This window comes from Furipterus horrens, unplaced genomic scaffold (genome assembly GCF_987537825.1).
Source record: "Furipterus horrens unplaced genomic scaffold, mFurHor1.1.pri manual_scaffold_3, whole genome shotgun sequence".
Taxonomy (NCBI): Eukaryota; Metazoa; Chordata; class Mammalia; order Chiroptera; family Furipteridae; genus Furipterus; species Furipterus horrens.
This window is the reverse complement of record NW_028327173.1, coordinates 13,998,554-14,018,359: the sequence shown is the minus strand read 5'-3', so window position 1 is coordinate 14,018,359 and position 19,806 is coordinate 13,998,554. Positions and strand designations below refer to the sequence as shown.

General features: G+C 51.6%; 1 protein-coding gene across 3 annotated transcripts in view; it reads right to left on the bottom strand.

Annotated features, from left to right (window-relative positions):
* Window positions 1–14,896, bottom strand: part of EPHB2 (EPH receptor B2) — a 164,051-nt gene extending 149,155 nt beyond the window's left edge. For 2 of the 3 annotated variants that reach the window (XM_090268759.1, XM_090268760.1), the window contains exon 1: window positions 14,825–14,896. In XM_090268759.1, coding sequence (XP_090124885.1) covers window positions 14,825–14,885 — 61 coding nt within the window. In that variant the 5' untranslated portion in view covers window positions 14,886–14,896. The remainder of the gene's footprint in view (window positions 1–14,824) is intronic. The other variant, XM_090268758.1, reaches the window with a different exon arrangement.
* Window positions 14,897–19,806: the final 4,910 nt, after the last annotated feature.

Sequence of the window (19,806 nt, the reverse complement as noted above, 5' to 3'; positions counted from 1 at the left end):
TCCAGTCCCAGGAGGGGAAGCAAGTGTCAAGAAACCTCCAGGTCTTTTCCCTTTGGAATGGGGTTGGTCATGATCGGCAGAACAATCTAGGATCCTTAGCCGTGGGAAGTCCATGTGCAAGGACCCTGAGGAGGTCACAGATCAGCCCTGGAGCTTTCCAGAGGGAAAACTAGGGTCCAGGGAAGGGGAATGAAGAGAATACAGCAGCCAGCAGGGTCTCACAGAGCAGGATCTCAATCCCAGCTCCACTGCCCAGAAAACCTTTTATCTGTAAAAGGGTTGTTCTGATGATTAAGCAGGATTTTACATGTAGAGGGTTTTGTGCAGTGCCTGGCACATTGTAAGAGGCCCTTAAATGGTGACTACCCCTAATTTATTCACTCACTCATTCATTCATTCATTCATTCCCTGATTACGGAACACCTGCTATATTCCAGGCCAAGTACCTGTATGAAGGATACATTTTTACAGGGAGAAGAAGTGACTAGATGTTTTAGTTTTATCATTCTTATTCCCATTTTACAGAAGGGTAAGCTGAAATTCAGAATGGTTAAGTCATTTTTTAAATGCCCATTATTTATTTTTATCCCACCTTATTCTCAAAGGGTCTTCATCCCAGTCTGTAAAGCTAGAAAAGGGAGCCACTGATTTTAAAGATTTTCTCTCCCATGGGAAAAGTTTTAGTAGTTATGAACCTAGCCCCAGGTTCCAGGCCTGCTACTGGTTTTGTGTGACCTCAGGCAGTGGGTGTCCCTTTCTGGGCCTGTTTCTCTACGTGTCCAGCTCTGGAATTTTTGTATTCAAGGGTAACTCCTGGAGCACTGCTTGGGGTGTTCAGACTCTATGGAGGAGCAGAGCCCCAGCAGAGTGCTCACAGCCTCTCCCTGGCACCAAAGAGTGGAATGGGTGGGGTGGGACAGGACCCAAGGAGCTCTCTGGGAGCTGGAGGGCTTTAACCAGGGGAGAAGGGGTCCAGGCAGTTGCCCTTCCCTGACATGCTCACTGTGCCATGATCCCCACCACTCTGACCCCCACTCCCAGTATAGTTGCTACATCTTGGACCCTCCTGTGGCCAGAGTAGCTAGCTGGGTAGGACCACATTGTACCCAGGGTCTGGCTTAAACGAGGCCAGACCGGAGCAGCCTGACCCAACCTCCAGCCTGCCTCTCCCTCTTCTTGATATTCCCCCCAATGCCCATCCATGGCCATCTTCCTAAACCCTTCCTTGCTTTTGATTTCTTTCAGTGGTTCCTAACTACTTCCAGCATCAAGTCCAAACACTGTCACTTGCCACCCAAAGCCTCTCTTGCCTGGCTCAAGCCTCCTCTGCCAGCTTCCTCTGCCATTTCCCTCTTTCCTTCACTGTGGCTTCTACAAACCTGCCCCTTTCCAGCCTCCAGGCCTTTGCTCAGGCTATTCCCTCTGCTGAGAATGTCCTTCATTCCATCCACTGAGTGTCAAAGATCCTGCCTGACCAATGTGCCTTCCCCGCCAGCCCTTTGCACTCAACAGATTTCGAAAATCTTACACACAAGTACATACTCGTCATATTACTAAACATTTGTGAATCTGTTGTTGTTTTTTTTTTTAATCCAAAAAACAAGTGCTAATAACTATTATGCAGGGTTGTTGAGGGGAATGAATGAGAACATGTTAGAAAAGCAGCTAGCTTGGTGCCCCACACTTAATAGGAACTCAATGGTGGAAGGCTGCTATGATGACGTTGATCATGGAAGAAGAAAAGAGGGAAAAGGAGAAGAGAAAGAAGAGCTGGAGAAGGAGGAAGAGGAAAGAGAACTTGCCTGTCCCTCTGCTGCTATATAATATTTTTACATCAGAATGTCAATTCTGTTCAATTCCTCTCTATGTCCCCCAGCATCCTGGAGGCTTTCATAAATTATTGTTGGATGGATGGATGGGTGGGAGGAGGAGAGTGGGACCACCCGATGGAGGTAAAGATGTATGGGCAAATGAAAGGAAACAGATAAGTCTGGAGGAGACTGAGCGTGCTGTCCCAGAAGCCTAGCAGCATAGCATCCCACTGGCAGCGGAGGCTTCTGGGACCAGATGCCAAATCTGTTCCCCTTGGCTCCAAGCTCCCATGTTTGGCCAGCATCAGCCCACTCTCAAGGTTGAGTGAGTGGAGGCTCAGGGCAGCTGATGCCCGGGGGAGTTTCAGCTCTTCCCCCACCTGTCACCAGCCTCCAAGAGCACCAGCCCCTGACAGCAGGAACATATCTCCCAAAGCGTGAGCCAAGTCAATGGAAAATAGGATTTACTTTACAGAAGTTCACTTTGGGGGCCAACTTCTCCAGAACTCCCCAGTGCAGAATCTTTGGCAAATCCACAGTCAATGGCTCAGAAAGGTTCTCCAAACCCTGGGAGTATGCTGTTTGCTAACCCCTTCTACGTTCAGAAACTGGAGAAAAAGGAAATAACCACAGGTCAGACAGCAAAGGGAATCTGAGGGAGAGAAATGCACTCTGATTTTTGGTGATTGTTCATTCTTCCATCCGTTTATCCGCCCAACTATCTAAAACATGCAACCATCCTGCCATTATTCACCACTCATCCACCCAGCCATCCAATCCATGTAATCTCCATAAGCCATTCTATCTATCCACCCATCCATCCACCCACCCACTCATCAATCCAACTCACAATCATTCAAATCATCCAAGTACTCAGCTCCTACCCACCGATCCAACTGTACGCTACCCAATCAGTATGGTACAGGATCACCCAGTATGGCTGTGGGGAAACCAGACCGGTTGACACAGTGCACAGCATGGTCTAAGCTGGGAAATATAAAATACATAAACACAAGGTGCCACCAAGAACACTGAGGCCACCAAGGACAGGAGGTTCAACACTACACACAAAAGGGGTAGGACCAGAGACAGGGGTCACGGGAGGATTCGAACAGGAGGAGATGCTCAAGTTAAGACTTAATAAGTAGCAGCAGGAATTAGCCAGAGAGAGGAAGTGAGGAGGGTCCCCAGGCAAGGGGCACCAGGAAACAGCATGATGGATTCTAGAAACCCAGTAACCATGTGGTTAACAGGGGACCCTGGGCCAATCCCCAATTTTTACAAGTCCACCAGCCTCTATAATTGCCCCCTGGTTTACAGAGAAAACGGGCCACGTCCAGCTGCAGCTGGGAGTGAAGTTGCAGTCAGCTGCCCAGGGTTGTGCTCAGGTGGCTACAATAGGGGTAAACCTGGAGGGGAGAGAAGCAGATCCCCAACATCTTGTAGGCCAGCCTTGCTGTCAAGCATACACGCGTGAAAGTTCCAAGTTCACATTTTGCTGCAAATTACTTAACCTCTCAGTCTTTCTCCCCTCTTCTGAAAAGGAAGACACCACTAATAGGTCCCTCCTAGGCCACAGCAAGGATTGAATGAGGTAACAGGGGGAGTGCTTGGTGGGCTGTGGGTAATACCTGTTATTCTTCCTAATTGTTGCCAATATTCAAGTCCTACTGTGTGCCAGGCAGAGTGATGTAAGATAGTGCTTAGGAAAGTGGGCCTTAGACATACATGGATCTCAGTAAACATTAATTGTTTGTCCATGTCTATAACCTATGTTCAAATGGTTCAGAAAAATACATGCATATGCATATACACATACACACACCATACAAAGAGAACAAATGTGGCAAAAATGTTCCTAATTGTTGAATCCGGGTGAAAGATATATATGGGTGCTTATCTTACTATACTTGCAACATTTTGTATGTTTTAACTAATTTTTTTAAAGAATGAAAAGACATCAGCTCTGTGTGGATATATCTTAAAGTCAGGCTGTCGGACTTTGGATTCCAGCTCCACCATTACTGGCCAAATGATTTCATGTCTCTAAGTCTTAATTTTTTAATCTAGAGGAAGCAGGTAATAACCCCTAAATGGAGTTCCCGGTCTCTAGCAAGCCTTCAATAAGTGCTAGTTGTTGCTGCTGTTACTACTACTATTACGATTCTCACTGAAAAGCTGAGAAACAGGACAGGAGAGGTTCAGCAAACACCTGCTGTTCATACATTATCTCTTTTAATTCCCCAAACAACAAATTAGGTGACATAATCCTCATTTTACAGATGAGAAACCAAGGCTGAGGGGGCTGAAGCGACTTACCCAAGCTGGCGCACCTGGCCAGTGGGAAGGTCAGGATTTTAACAGCCTGCCTATCTCCAAATCCAGGATCTTCCCCTGATGTCTCCCGCCTTTTCTGTGTCCCTGGACCCAGGCCAAGGGGACATTGGAACCTTTCAGCTCCAGAAGGGGCCAGTCAGAAGGGAGTCCCGAGCTTCACTGGCATGGCTGGGCTTCCGGGCCCACTTGGGGACACCCGGCATCAGGGCCTCCTTGGCAGCTCAGGAGCCCTTTCGACTATTCTCCCGAGAGCCGCAGGAGCTGCCATCTGAGGCCATGGGGAGTGACAGCTGACACTGATGGGGACAGGCAAGAGGACATACAGGCTGGGGCCCTGACTCGAACAGACTCCCTGGGCCACAGCCTTTCGTGGGTTCCAGAAAGGCCCCACGGGCTCTGGCCGAGGCTGTTCCCAGGCTCTGCCTCCCCGTGAGAGGCGGAGAAGCCCCATTCAGGCGGGACGCATCCCACTGGGCACTAAGCCGCTTTCTCCCCACTTACATGTTTCAGATGCTTTTTGTCCTTCCGGCTTCCCATGGACTCAGGCCAAGTGACAAGTTGGTGCTGTGGACATATGTCGTCGCCATAATGGGAATGTTGACCCCACGCTCTCTCCCTGCTGGGGCCAGGCAGCTTGCACCCCGCCCCAGTGCTTGGCATGCCCTGTTCTCAACCACACAGAGCTCCTTCCAGCTCCGCAGATACACTGTACACTTCCAGGCCTCCCATTTGGGTCTTTGCAGATGCTGTCCCGCTGCCTGGAACGCTGGCCTTGCAGTTTCTTCGCCTGGCTATTCCTTAACATCCACCTGAGAAGTCGCCTCTTCTAGGAAGCCTTTCCTGACCCCATTTTAGAGTGGAGGAAACTGAGGCTCAAAGAGGTAAGTTAAAGGGCCCAGGTTATGCTGTGTGTAAGCATCAGAGCCAGAGGTCCAACCTGACATGGTTCGACTCAAAGGCCCTGCGCCTTCCATTCTTCCCACTCTGCCCTCAAAGCAGAAACTGAAGGAAGAGAGGCTCTCTGCCTGCAAACGTGACAGATGCCTGCAAGAAGGAGCTTATGTTCCTGGATTGTTCCGGAAGGTGGGAAACAGAAACTGTGGCGGGAAGTTACAGGAAAAGAGACTCTCCAATTCAAGGTTGGGGGGCACTTTTAACACCTTCAGCACCTACCAGCTGTGTGACTCTGGGTAAGTCACTTCAGCTCTCTAAACAGTAGCTTCTCCATCTGCAAAATGGAGATAACAATACCTTTGCTACCTGTCTCCCCCAAACTCCTACACTAGAGCTTGTAAGCTGCTAGCCAGCAAGCCAAATCCAGCTGGAAAACAGGCTTTGGTTTGGCCAGACTGTATTTTAGAGTAACTTGAATAAAAATTTTTAAAAAACTAGCTTTTCCAAAAATATCAGAACTTTGCAAATCAGAAGATCCGGCAAAACTGAACCCAGACCCAGCACGGTTGGGAATGAGCAGCACCTGCTTCTTCAGACAGGACATGTGCTCTCCCAGGGACACCGCTGTCTAACACTCACTCCCTTCCTTCACCCACAGTCCAGGCCTGCGTGGGAGCCTTGGACCTCCAGCCAGGACTCCTGGAACTTCTTATCATATTGGGGTTGGCCAAGAGAAGCCCTGTTTCTTGCTCAATGGTTTAACATGTCAAATCTGACTATGCATCACCCCTCGTCTTCACCACATCTTCGAAGGTGATGCTCAGAGTTCAGTGGCCTCCACCTGCCCCCTCAGCATCTGCGCAAATTTCCATGTGCTCTGAACCAACCCGTGGTCCAAAGTTAGAAATGATAGCAACTGGCCAATGCGTTTAGACTTTTTAGATTTCCTCCATTGCTTTCCTACGCCTACAGTGGCCCCTGGGTGGGAGTGACAAGCGCCAGGCACACCATCGAAGGTTCTTTGCTGGGTGGGTGAAGAACACAGTTGCTCCTTGGCACAGCTTCCGAGGTGGCTGAAATCATCACCCCCAATTTACTGATGAGAAAACTGAGGCCCAGAGGGGTGATGTGACCTCCCCCCCACCTCCAAGTTCAATCCTGCCAGTCCAGGACCGCCTCCTCTGGCCTCAAGCCTCAGGCCAGGTTTTGAATATCTATGGTCTGGGCTGCCAGTTTTAATTAATTTGTAGGTTCCTTTATTGTGCAAACACCTATTTAGTGCCTATCATGAGCCAGGCCTTGCGCCAGGCATAGGATCAGGAGAAACGGCACGTCCCTGCTCTCTCACAGGAGGCAGATAACGCTGGAAGCCGATGCTGGGGTGCAGTGGGAGGGAACAGAAGGTAGGGAATGAGGTTTCTGGCTTCCTGTGACCCCAACCCCATGAGACCATAAACTCCCTGGGGCAGAAAGCCTCCAAAAATAATAGCCACCAACAATGCCTCCCATCACTAAGCACAAAGCCACTCCTCCCACTAAGCAGCAGAGCGGTTAAATCTGAGTTTGGACCACAGGGTGGCCCAGAGCCCAGGGATATGTGTGCGAACAGTGGAGGGAATAGGTTGGGACAATGAGCTCCCGGCATCACCTTGAGACTTTGGACAATCCATAGTCAAGTTTTACGTGTTAAATCACTGAGAGTGAGCTGAGTGTGTCTCCCTTAATGACTTAAGAGAAAATCAAGCCCAGCATATTCTCCCTCTCCCTGAACCTGATAAGGAAGCCTGGGATGAATCTGAGATGGCTCTGTGACATGCTCTTACCGCAGGGGTGATGTTTTGTGACATTACAGTCTAGACCTCAAGAACTCTTGCAGTTTCCACTTTACCCTCTTGGGAGACAGCAGTCATGGAAGACAGTTCAGTCTAGACTATTGACAGGTAAAGGATGGTGAGGCGTGAGAGAGGGGGCAGTCTTTCAGCCACCCCTACCAGGGCATCAGTGTTGTCCATGAGACCGTGATGGAACTTCCAGCACAGCCTAGCTGAGGGCGGTCTCATGAGTGACCCCAGCTAACACCTTGGAACAGCAGAATAATGACCCCGGCCAACCCACTGAGTCACCCATTACATTTTGGGGTTGGCCTGTTATGCAGCAATAGATAACCAATACACTTTCCAGGGACAGAACCCTGTACTTTTTATAGCTCTCCTCTCCCTGTGTGAAGCCCAGCACTGGGCACTGAATCCTGGAGCTGGAAGAGGCGCCCAAAATTACTGAGTCCCATCTCCCCATTTCAGAGAAGAGGCAGCTGAGGTCCAGGGAGGAGAAGTAATTTACTCCAGATCACACAGAGAGACAGGGCAGATCTAGAAGGCAAACTCAAACTCTACAGGGGCCGGACAAGTAATGCAGACGTGTGGCTCAAGTTGGTGGCGAATCACCCGTAGCGCTCGCATGTTCTGTCTGAAGAGCCAGCCACTATTCAGCTCCAGCCAACTGTGGCCATGTGGGAATGTGGGCCCAGTGAAGCCAGATTGTCTGACTTTTCAGAGAAGCCAGAAACAGAATTTCTCTGTAAAAGCTCTTGATTTTTAAATGTTGGCTAAGAATTCAAATTGGATTGATGCTCTTGGGGCCATTGAGAGTGGCCTCAGGCTTCAAGCCAGGTCTGGCCACTGATCTTGGGCAAATCATGTTACTCGCCAGGTCTCAGTTTCCGCATCTCTAAAATGGGCCCCATGGCTCCTGCCCACTTACCAAGTTGCCGGTAAAACCCAATGAGCTAATGGATTTGGAAGTAGAAGTTATGAATGGCCCTGTGACTATTCCATAGTTTCAGTTCTCTGTGGAGGCGCCCCTTGCAATGAAATGAGTTAACACCCGATTTGTCTAAGTTAGAACAACATTATTCTGACCATTATGACAGAGATTGCATTTTTATGGCAGATTTGTGAGTTCCAGAACCCTCTTGCTTGCATTATCTCAGGATGTTGATGGAGTCAGAGGCTGGACGGCTGCCTTGGAGACCCTCGCCAGAGCCAAGCCCTTCCTCTAAGCCGGGAGGCACATTCCAGAAGCTGCTTGAATGGCAATAAAGAGAATGAGTTTTGGAGTCACTCAGACCTGGGTTCAAATCCCTGCCTCCCCTTCCCTGGTTATGTGTCCTTGGGCCACTACTCTCTAAGCGTTGGTTTCTTAATCTTTAAAGTAGACGTAATAATAAAATCACCTGGTAGGGCTCTTGGGTCAATTGCATGAGATCATGTGTACAATACCCTTAGTACTGTGTTTTGCACAAGAACTGATGGCTGTTATTATTATCATGGCATGGAAGTTGGCATTGGCAGGCATACGGCCAGGAAGAAAGGCACAGCCACAGAGGATCCTAGGATTAGGGAGGATGAATTGGGATAAGGATGGGGTCTTTGAGGAAAACTTGGGTGAAACTCAGAGAGGCAGACTAGAGGGGCCTCTCAACCACCCATGAGTAAGAGAGACTCAGAGGTGGGGAAGAGCTGGAGACAGAACCCCCCTTAGTGAAATGGCACCCACGTTCCCCTTCTCTGAATCCAGTTTCTGACTGGTATCAAGCAGTACCAGCAACAATTAATATAGACCACGTGCCCATCACACTTGAAGCAGGTACTCAACTTAGTCTTTAGCAGATTAACGCATTCATTCCTCACAACCATATCAAGAGCAAGGAACAATTACAGTATTGAGTCTTACGAACCAAGGCTCCGAAAGGTTAAGAAACTGGCCAGAGGGCACACAGTAAAGGACGGGCTAACTCCAAACACCCTTCTTTACAACCTCCAGGCTGTGCTGCTTATTCAAAGAGTGCAAGTGGTCAGGGCTGTGGGATTTCAGAAAAAGGAACAATGACATTTTGTAATAATGACAACAGATGAGTACTGGCTCCATCCATGTTCTGTTAGTCACTGTATCCAAGATCTCATTTAATCCTCGCCATGAGCCTCTGACAGGCCAGTTTACAGATGAGGAAACTGAGGCTAAGAGAGCGCATGACTTGATCAAGGCCACGGAGCAGACAAGGTCTCCCTGGGACACCTCCACCCGTAAGGGGCTGCAGCAGGGCAACAGATGGCTCCAGGAAACTCACCTAGCAAGGCCCAGGGTGAGGTGACCTAGGTAAGCCCCCAGGTGACACAGGGGTGCCAGGAAGACAGGTGTCCCCTCTTCCACCCTTCAGAAGGCAGCCGCTTTAAAAGGCCCTAAAATGCTTTCAAGGCAGCTTATCAGACCGAGCCGATCCCAATCTGGAAGCTTCCAGGTGCTGTTAACATCAACTGCCGCCACACCCCTGTGAGCTGTGCAAACACTCTTCCCGCCCTGCCCTTCCCCAGCCAAGCCTCTCGGTGTACAGCAGCCGGCAGGCCAGTGGGCGCTAACTGATTGAGTTCATTTCGGTCTTTATTCTAGTTTCCTGCTGAGGTTTCTTTCTCTTTCCCAGGAGTCCAGCATTTTATCTTAGGTCACTGGGGGGCAAATTTGCTTGCCCAATGGAAAAAACCTGGGGAGTGTGTAAAAATATAGACCCCCAACCCTCTAACCCCCAACGTCCCCCACCCTGGCCTCATTACTGATCTACCAAATCTCCAGCTAGGTCAGGCAAGCAGACCAGGCCACTAGATGGGACAGGGTCATGGTTGGAGGTGCAGGCCAGGCCCACCTCTGCCAGGAGGCCACCCTGATCTCACCCCTCCACTCTCCGAGGAAGCACAGCTCCCCTGCCTTGCCCAGCCCAGGCCTCTGGTCACCAGCCAGCTCCATCCACCCCTTCCTGTAGGGCCCTCTCTGTGAGCAGGGATCTGACCTTTGGCCTCAACTAATAGGTGAGCTCTGGGCAGGCAGAGGTGCTCAGCACAGCTGCCCCCACCCTGGCTCAGGTGGATGTGAAACCTTGATGACAGGGGCCAAATGTGCCAGGAAGGACAACCTCACGGGACAGGCTGGGGGAGACCCTGAGGGCTGGTTTGTTTGCCTGGACAATCCAAATGCCAAAAAAGAGGCCAAATTAGGACACAGCCATCACCGACGACACCTTAGGGTAACCAGAGGGAGGGGACCTCAGGGGGCTGAGGACGGTATCTAACGTACACGCTCATGTGCCTCACACTTTATGTGGTGTCCACAGGAATCCCTGAGGATCAGGGCTGGGATCTGAATCCAAGTCTGACTGCCCCAATGGCTGTGCCTTTTCTACCCCACATTGTTTGTGAAGTCAGCTGGGCCTGTTCCCCACCAAAGCCGGAATCCCTTCTCCCATCCAACACCTGACATGGAATAGGTGCCCAGTGACTCTTATAAAATATATGGTTGGATGGAGGAATGAATGAGTAAGCCAACTTGCCTTTAAATTCTACAGCACTTGGGTTTTAAATCTAAGCCCTGATTTCCTGGTTAAGATGAATACATGAAAGCAGCCTCCTTTAAAAATGAGAAGCAAAAGAAACAAACATAAAAGGGAAACCAATTCCAAATTAATCCCACTGAAGGTCGCTGGGTCTTAGGTAGAGGACTGGGTGGGGGTAGGAGGGGTAGAGGACAGGCAGGCTCCCTCGACCCCCATAAGGGAGGGACCTATCCAACACATAGCTGCTGCTGGTCCATTTGAATCCTTAACTCTGACTGAACTGGTCTATGCATTATCCTGAACACTTTCCCGCAAACCATACCCTGGGCTTCCCCCTCCAGGAAGATTTCCTTCATCTCCCTGGCCAGACAGACCCTGTCCTCCATCTCTGGGTCATTCTTCTGGTACTTACTGCATAACACAATATAATACATTCACTCATTTGTTCACTCAACATTCATTCATTCAGCGTTCCTTAGCTGACCGCATCACTCAGTTACTGGGCACTCACGCAACTGGGCACAGTTCTGGGTACGGGGATGCTATACCACACATGGCAGGTAAAATCCTCTTCCCTGGAGTGTACAGTCTAGTGGGCAAGGCAGACACAAAACAAGGAGACTAACGAATCTCTGATACGTTTCAGGTGGTGACAGGTGTTAAAGCAGGTAGGATAAAAAGGGGCAGAACTGGGTCTGTTTCAGCTAAGGCATCAGGGAGGCCGCTGGGGCAGGGCATTTGAACTGAGCTCTTTGTCCCATGCTGTGGACACAAAAACGAGCCAGCTGAGGTTCCTCAGGGAGCTCACAGTCTAGCAGAGAATGCACAGGCTGGCCTTTCCTGGACAGCGCAGGAGCAGGCTGGGCGCATCTGAACATGCCACGTAAGTCAGGGATCTTTTCAAACACAAATCTGGCCAGGTCCCTTCAATGACTCAAGAAGCTTCAAAGGCTCCCCCGACCCTCAGCATCAAGTCCAAACTCCTTAGCCCTCCCCTCAGAGCCCTTCAGGACCTGCCCCGCCCTCTATTCTCAACCTCGTCTTCCACTGCTGCCTTCAACGCCTGCTTTCCTCAGATACACCCAAGTCCGTCTCCAATTACCATGCCTCCACGTCTTCACATACACTGTTTCTTTTTCTAGGCAGAATTCTCCTCCTCCTCTAAGTCCCAGAGTCAACCTCCTTAATCTGAGAGCCCAGTTCGTTAGGGTGACAGGTGGCGGAGACCGTTTCCTTTCAGGGAGAATGGAGAGTGGGAAAATGAGGAAAGGACAAAGCCATAAATGACAAAACAACCCTCTTCCCTCCCAAACCGCCTCTGCTGCCCCAGTGGTTGACAACTTCCTCCTGGTGGCGCTCTGGGACACACCTATCACATTATGTCTTGCCAACTGTTTTTCCTGTCTGCTATTCCCCTACCTCCCTGCCCACCCCAGGGTCCAGCACCGCACCAGCCAGAGAGGAAGCTCCAGAAACATTTGGAGATCAAATGAACAAATGCACAGAGGCGACCTGACTTTCTCTAAACTTCAACCTTTGGATTCCATCTAGTGGCTGGTCTGTCACCGGCCTCTTCTTTTGTTGAATGTGTCCCCAGAGCACTTCCATGCCCCGCTAAGTCTTACATTACATGCTCTAGATTTGTTTCCTGTGGGGGTCTTATGGTTTTAGGGAGATAATAAGCTCACCATCCTAACCCAGGAGTCCTCCCCAACAACACACACACACACCCTCTCTTCTTCCACGTTCCAAAGGCTGGGGACATCTTAGGACCTTCATGCACAAAACAGCCTTGTTACTGGAGGGGAAGAGCAAAGGCATGGTGGCCACATGTCTCTGGGTACTGGGAGCCCTAGGGGCTGTCCTCCCACCACCGCAAGATTTCAGTCCCATTTCCACAGACTGCTGCTTCCAGGAGGATCCTGGGGTCTTCAGGGATGTGCCGTAAACAGAACTGTCCACCCAACTCTTCCAGCCCCCACAGGCCTCACACAGTTCTTTAGGGTGGGCTTTTCCCATTCACTATCTGGTCTGAATCTCACAAATACCCTAGTGAGGCAGGCAGGATGGGCATCATGATCACCCTCATTGGACAGACGAGGAAACCGAGGCTCAGAGAGGGGAAGTAGGGTACATATGATAGAACCATCTTACACCCAGGGAAACTGAGGTCCCTGCAGGGAAGGGAGCTGGCCCAGGATCCCATAGGAAATTAAAAGCAGGGCGGGCCCAAACCTCTACCTCATACCATCTCTGCATCCATCTGGTCAGCTCCTTGTCAAATCCTAATGGACTAGACTCCTTAGTGTCCAGGGGGGCAAAAAAAGAGCTTGAAATGAGGTTTGGGATGCCCGCCACAGCCCTCTTCCCACCCTGTCCCGAAGTGGCAACCTGAGTGGCCATCCTCTCCTGCTTTGTCAGCAGCTGACCAACCAGCCCTGTGTCTAGGGTCCAGGGTCCAGACTGGGCACAACCTACCAGATACCAACATCCCCTGCCAGAGCCATGGCTGGACAGAGGTGGCCCTTCCATCTACCCCACAGTAATTAAAAACACGCCCAGGCTTCTTCCAATGAAAGAGGGGCCAATTTTCTTCCCCTCCAGCACCGCTGACTGCAACCTACATCGCAATATTTATGCCAAGCTCCCCATAATACTGTAAACATCCCAATGTATAGTGGGCCAATGCATGAGTCACTTCCCCAAAGCCAGAGTTAATAAGTGGTACCTCAGCCATATGCCAGGGAGCTCCCGCCAGCAGCCAGGACCAGGGCTGCCCTCCACACCCAGGGCCTCATAGCTCCCTCAGAGCCCCAGTGGCCCAACACCAGGAAACCACAGGCAGCCTCCAAAACCTCCAGGAGCCAGAGGACAGGGGCTTCAGTGCCAGAACTGTGACTGCCATCAAGGGTCACCCCTTCACGCCCTGAACTATGGTCACTAAAGCACTCATTGCTGAGAGAGAAACTGAAGTTATATCATGATCCCCACTGTGCCATTCCCAGAGGCTGCAGTCCCCTGGTCTGGTTGGATCTCTTTTGGGGTTTTTTTTGTTTGTTTGTTTGTTTTTGATTTGCAAGAGGGGAAGAGAGTGTCACATTACCCCAAAGTGGACTGAGATAAGTGTACATATGTTTCACCCTTCAGCCCATGATGGAAGAATCCTGGATGGAGTTTAGGAACAAGACCTAGCAAAGTGCAGAGAGCCCAGGTTTCAGAGACCTCAGACCTGGGTTCTATTTTTATCACCCACTGACTACTTAACCTTGGTCCCCATTCATTACAAGGAAGCAAGAATCATACCTGGCTTCTGGGGAAGACTTATTTTGGGAAATCCAACTAAATTGTGGGTGGGAAAGTACTGTGTAATTCTAAAGTACCTTGTCAACTGTACAGCATGTTGTAAACCACAAAGAGCTGCACAGAGTGTGAAGTACTTTACAAACTGTAAAGTGGTGTGAAAACTGTAGTGCTGTACACACGAGAACCATTATTCATATTCATTTCTTACCCTACAAGCTCAGCCATTTCTAGTGGGCACACCCAGACCCCACTAACTTTCCCTCCAGAGGAAACTGGCTCTGGAAACCTGGCAACCCTCCTATCCCTTTGGGGGTCAGTGGTACCTTGGGGAGACGGCCCAGCGACCCTGGCCAAGGCCAACACATGGCAGGAGCATCTGGTCCGGCCCTGACGGCAGCTGGAAAGTTCCCGGGGCTCCAGCAGCCACGCTGAGCTCTGCCGCCAGCGGGGCGGTGGCCGGCAGGGGTGCTCGCAGACCCCGCGCAGCGTAGAGATGCCCACGAACCCATCCCCCCGTAGTCCTTTCGGGGAGGGGACCCCATTGTACGCCGCGGGCGATGGGCAGGCACGGGCGCAACGGGCTAGCGCGCTCACTTCCACTCTTGTCATTGCCCGCTCTTCGGGGTGCCGACCGCATCCCGGGGGCGCGGACTCGGAGCCCCCACCCTGGCCAGCAGCGGTGCCTCCCGCCTACTGCTCCCTGCCAAACTTTCCAGCCCCGACTGCGAGTCGGGTCCCCCGGCCGGCGCCCCTCAACCCCGCAGCGAGCAAGGCCAGGCCGGCGCGAAGGAGTGCCCGGGCCAGGGGCGGCGAGCGCGCGTGGGCAGCCCCCGGCCCTGGGCGGTGCTTGCCCGGCTGGCTACAAAGCCTCGGCAAGATGGTCCCTTCGCTTCCTCCTGGCACAGTCAATCAGCGCCCGCCGCTGCCCGGGCGCTCGCGGGGCCCGCACCTCCCGGCGCGGCCGGACACACCTCCCCGCGGCCACCTGCGCCCGGTGCGAGCCCCGGGGCAAACTTTGCGGGCCGCGGGGCGGAGGTGGGCGCCGGCGGCCGCCCGTGCCCGGCCGCTCCCCACCCCCATCGCCCGCCCGCCCGCTCACCTTCCACCGCGGCGAGCAGCGGCAGCAGCAGCAGCGCGGCCCCCAGCCTCCGCAGGGCCATGGCTGCGCTTCCCGGGGCCTCGGGCCGCGGCTCCGCGGGGCCCGGACGGCCCGGGCGAGAGCGCGCGCCCCGGGCTCGGGGGGCCGGGGGGGAGCGGCGAGGCGCGGCGCACACACAGCCGCCGCCACCGCGCAGCCAGCAGAATGAGCCATCCAGCCCGGGCAGAACGGGGACCCGGGCTCCGCCAGCGCTGGGCACAGCCCACCTGAGCCGCGGGCGCGGGGGGAGCCCGGCCAGTGGGCCGCCCTCATACGCGCACCGTGGACTCCAGCTGGTCGCGGGAGCCCCCCCGGTACCCGGTCTCACGCATCTTCCGTGTCACCCGCGGGCAGCGCGGGCGCTGGAGTGCGGAAATATTTCGTGTTCGGGCTATGAAGACACCGGGCTCCCCCCGCGCAGCAGTGGTCTCTCCCGGCGCTGTGGCTCCTCCAGATAAAGCAGCGATTTCAGCCCAAATGTTTCTGAATTTTTATTGAATGCTGCAAAGCCGGAGAGCGTCTGGCGCGGCTGACAGGGGCAGGGAGAGGGGACCAGCGGGGAGGGCGGAAGAAGGGTCTGCCCAAAGCAGACTCTGGCTCTACCTGTCAGGGCCGGGAGTGCCACCTTCTCGCCTTAGCCCTGCCACCGGGTCCCTGTGGCTCCGAAAGGGACCGAACTGCAATGAATGAGAAAAAGAGAGAGAGAGAAAGAGAGAGAGAGAGAGAAAGGGGGGGTGGGTGGCGGGGGCGGGAATGGGAACAAAACAGACGGCTTTCCCAGGCGCTGGGACTGGGCTGGAGCCTCCGCCCGGGAGAATGGGCCTTGGAGCTAACAGGAGGGCCTGGGGGGTCACTCCTGCAGGGGTGGGCCGGGCCCTGGCAGGCAGACCCCAGGCCTACCTTCCCCGCCTTGTTCTGAGCCAGAGCAGGAGACCCTCCCTGCAGACCATCCTATCTGTACATTGGATTTCTGCTCTGTACATCTTTCCCAATACAGTTTTGGGGTGAAGGAGACCGACTGAGGGCATCCGGGGAAGCCCCTCTCCCCCACTTATGGAATGGACCTGTCTGTGCAGCCACGGTTTTGTGCGTGGCTGTCCCTTCAGGGAGGACACAGCCCCTTTTTCCATCGCTGTGGGCCCGGCCCTGCTCTGACAGCCTTCATCACCACCATCATTAACAACAGGCTTTGCGGAGGCCGGAGGGTGGGCGGGCTTCAGAGGGCCTTCAGGATCGTCAGGGCAGGGCCCCTGGCCTTTGAGAGACTCACTGCTGACAAACAAGACTTCACCAGGACCTTCCCACTCTCTGAAGTGGGTGTAAGAGCCTAGTGGAGGTACAGACAGTTTAAATTTAGTCTGTGCCACCCAGACCTCTCCTGTCCCTTTGTCCCACAAACTATCAAAATATCCCTGTGATCCTTTCCCTTCAGGGCCTAGCCTACAGTTCATACCAAGAAAAGGACACTACAGACTTTGGAAAATTGGGTCATCTTTTGAAGCTTCAAGAGTCCAAGTGAAATGGGCCTCATCCTGGAAGGCTACCAGGAGGAAGTGAACCTCAAAGGCTGGGAGAGACTGCCTGGGAAGGAGACAGGGCAGAAGTGAGCAGAGAGGAGGGAAATGGGATGTGTGGGGACTTCCACTCGCTTAAGCTTACAGAGTCCTCTTTGACCAGGTTCAAGATCCACTGGGGTGGGACTGCCTTTATTTTTAGTTCCTGCTTCTCAGACTTTGAAGGGGGCCCAAAGTCTACGAAACTCTGAGCTTGGCCCATCCTGGGGCAAGAATCCCTTTCCTGGGCAGAGTGGCTCCAAGCTATGGGACTCCCCAGTGCCCCACCCCTTCCCAAGTCAATAAATACTTCTTGAGTACCTATTATGTGCTAGGTAGATCCAGCTCTTCTGTTGTTTCTATCCCCCAGGCCCTTGTTCCCACCCACCCATCCCCAGAGGTACCACCCTCGTTTACTCAAAATAGGAACAGCAGTGGCATTCATTAAGGATCTGGTAGGTGGCACTTGGCTAAGCTTTATTTATACATTGTCCCCCTTAACTTTCAACCCTATGAGGTAGTGCTGACCTTTTCAGATGATGAAACTGAGAACTGGTTAAGTAATTTGTCCAGGGTCACACAGCAAGTCAGAGCTAGAACTCACACCAGGACTGTCCTACCCCAGTGCTAATGCCCTGTGCCTTCCATGAATGAATGAATAGAATCAGGGAGTCACTTCATCCTCTTCCAGCATCCCCATTTCACAGATAAGAAAACTGAGCCCTAAAGAGGGAAGTCACTCACTCCGCATTATATAATTAAATAGATACCAGTCCAGAGCCTTTAACTGACTAAAAGGAAAATGGTGATAATAGTACAATAAAGCCCTCTTCACTCCCATCTTTCTCTCCCTAAACATTATTTTATTCCCCATTTGGGATCCTATAGGGTGCCTGAGTTTTGCAGTCTGGCCAGACCCCTCCTCACTGGTCACTGTGGCAACTGCCTTCAGCTCTGCCTTTGTCCCAGCTGTGCCCTCTCCACTCTGATGGCTTGGATCTGGCCCCACCCTACCCCCTACCAAGAACTTTAATTGACATTGGCCTCACCCCCTCTCAGACCATTTGCACTTATTATCTGTTTCCTGAAGGATAGTCCATTGCTGGTGTCTCAGCTTGTTTATCTCTATTTGCATTTATCTCTATCACGGCTGCAGACTGTGAGCTACCTGCAGGCAGTGCCCAACTCAGAACAATACACTGCCAGGGTGGGAGGCCCCCATAGAGCCTCTGACCCAATCTCCTCCTCTGCAGAGGAAGAGGCGGCTTGAGCTTCATTTGTCTAATGACAACAGCTACTCACATTTGCAATCACACTTTAACAGTTTACAAAGCAGTGTTCACACCCATCAACCAGACTGATGCTAATTCAACCAGCCTCCCCTGCCAGCCAGGCTGGCAGTAGTGGGAGCTCCACTTTTCAGAAAGGGAAATTGGGGTCCAAAGAGGGGGAAAAGTACTTGCCTAAGGACACACAGCGGATTGTGGGGTGGGGGCTGGGGGGCTGGAACTAGGCTTCAGTGACCTGATTTGTCCACTTCTCTTTCAATCAAATTTGATTTAATAAACACTACTTGGGTACTTCCTACATGCTAGATACTGGGAATGCTGGGAACCAGCCATGAATCTGCCTGATGAGGCCCTGCTCTTCTAGAACCTACATTCTGCTGTGGGAAGACCTATATATGTATAAGATAATTAAGATAATGATAAATACACCCTAGAGCATCATCCTGATGAGCCGAGGTTGTGAGTTCGATCTCCAGTTAAGGTACGTAGAAGAAGCAAACAATGAATGCATAAATAAGTGAAACAACAAATCTATGTTTCTCTCTCTCTCTTTTTCTCTTTTCCTTCCTCTCTCTAAAAATCAATAAGTAAAAAATTTTAAAAAGATAATGATGAATGCTGGGAAGACAATAAAACAGGGTGATGGGATTGTGGGATAGTGAGGGACTGAGGGAAGGGGCTCTTCTAGCCAGGGCGGATCTTCGAAAGCCTCTTTGAAGAGGAAACATGACCGATGGAAGCTGGATGATGAGGAGCCACCATGGGAAAGTATGAAAAAGAGTTCTGGGGGGAAGGAACTACAGATGCAAAGGCCCTAGGGTGGGAATATGCTGGGTCCCTTCTAGGAAAAGCAGCTGAAGTGTGGTAAGCAGCTGGAGCATGGGAGAGATTAGGTCATGGAGGAGGACTATGGATTGTATTTTCAGCACCGTGGGAAGCCCTTGGTAGAGAATGAATTGATCTGAGCCAGGGGAGCCAGCATGAGCTTGGTTTAGCAGCATGGGTACCTGTCCATGCCTCTGTCCTCCTTGACTATGGGACTGGACTGGCCTCTATAGCCCTAGACTGAGACTCTAGGGTATGTTCCAGCTCTCCCTAACTTGCTGTGTGTCCTCAGACAGGACACTCAGCTTTTCTGGGCCCCCCCTTGCCACAAATGCAGAATTAGGTTATTGACCAAGATGATTTATCTGAGGCCACTTTCAACCCTGACTTTCTCAGTGTCGTGAATTCACTGGGGACAGTAGGACCTGTGTCCTCATTTCAGCCATACCAGGAGATGCTAATAAGCTCTCTGCCCCCTGCTTTCCTTTGAGGCCTTATTCCTGAAGAGGAAGCTGAAGGGGTTTCTGAAAGGGAAATGTGTTATGCTGAGGGACAGAGTCTGCAGAAAACATAGAAGTCACCTCTTAGTCTAGCTGGGTCTCCGACTCCCATGCCAGTGCCCTTTCTCTGTCGTGATGCGGGACTGAGGGCACATGGTCAGTTATGAGTCAGACTACACCTGGAACCAGTGCCAGGCTGGGAATTTTTTAGTAGATACCTGGCTCAAGTTCTAGTTCTGCCACTGGTTTGCTGTTTGTCCTCATATAGGCCCCTTTCCTTCTCTGAGCCTGAGCTGGCAGCCACAGTACTGCCCTCAGGAAGCTCATGGACCAGCACCATGTACAAGCCCCACATGTGATTTTTTATTTTCTCATAATACAAGTCTTATATGTAATTTTTTATTTTCTAGTAGCCACATGAAAAAGTAAAAAGAAACAGGTAAAGCTAATTTGAATATATTTATTTAACCCAGTATATCCAAAAATATCATTTTAACACATCATTAATAAACTATTTTACGTTCTTTTTTTCATAGTAAGGCTTTGAAATCTGGTGTGTGTTTTATATTTCTGCATCTGTGAATTCCCTCTAGCCACATTTCAAGAGCTCAAGAGCCACATGTGGCTAGTAACTAGTGGCTACCATATTGAATAGCATCGATTTAGACCCTGACAGCCATAACTACCCTACGGAGTAAAAACTGCTCTTTAACAGAGGCTGTCCACACCCTCCAGGGACACAGAGGAGGAGAAGGGCAGGCTTCCTAGAGGAGTTG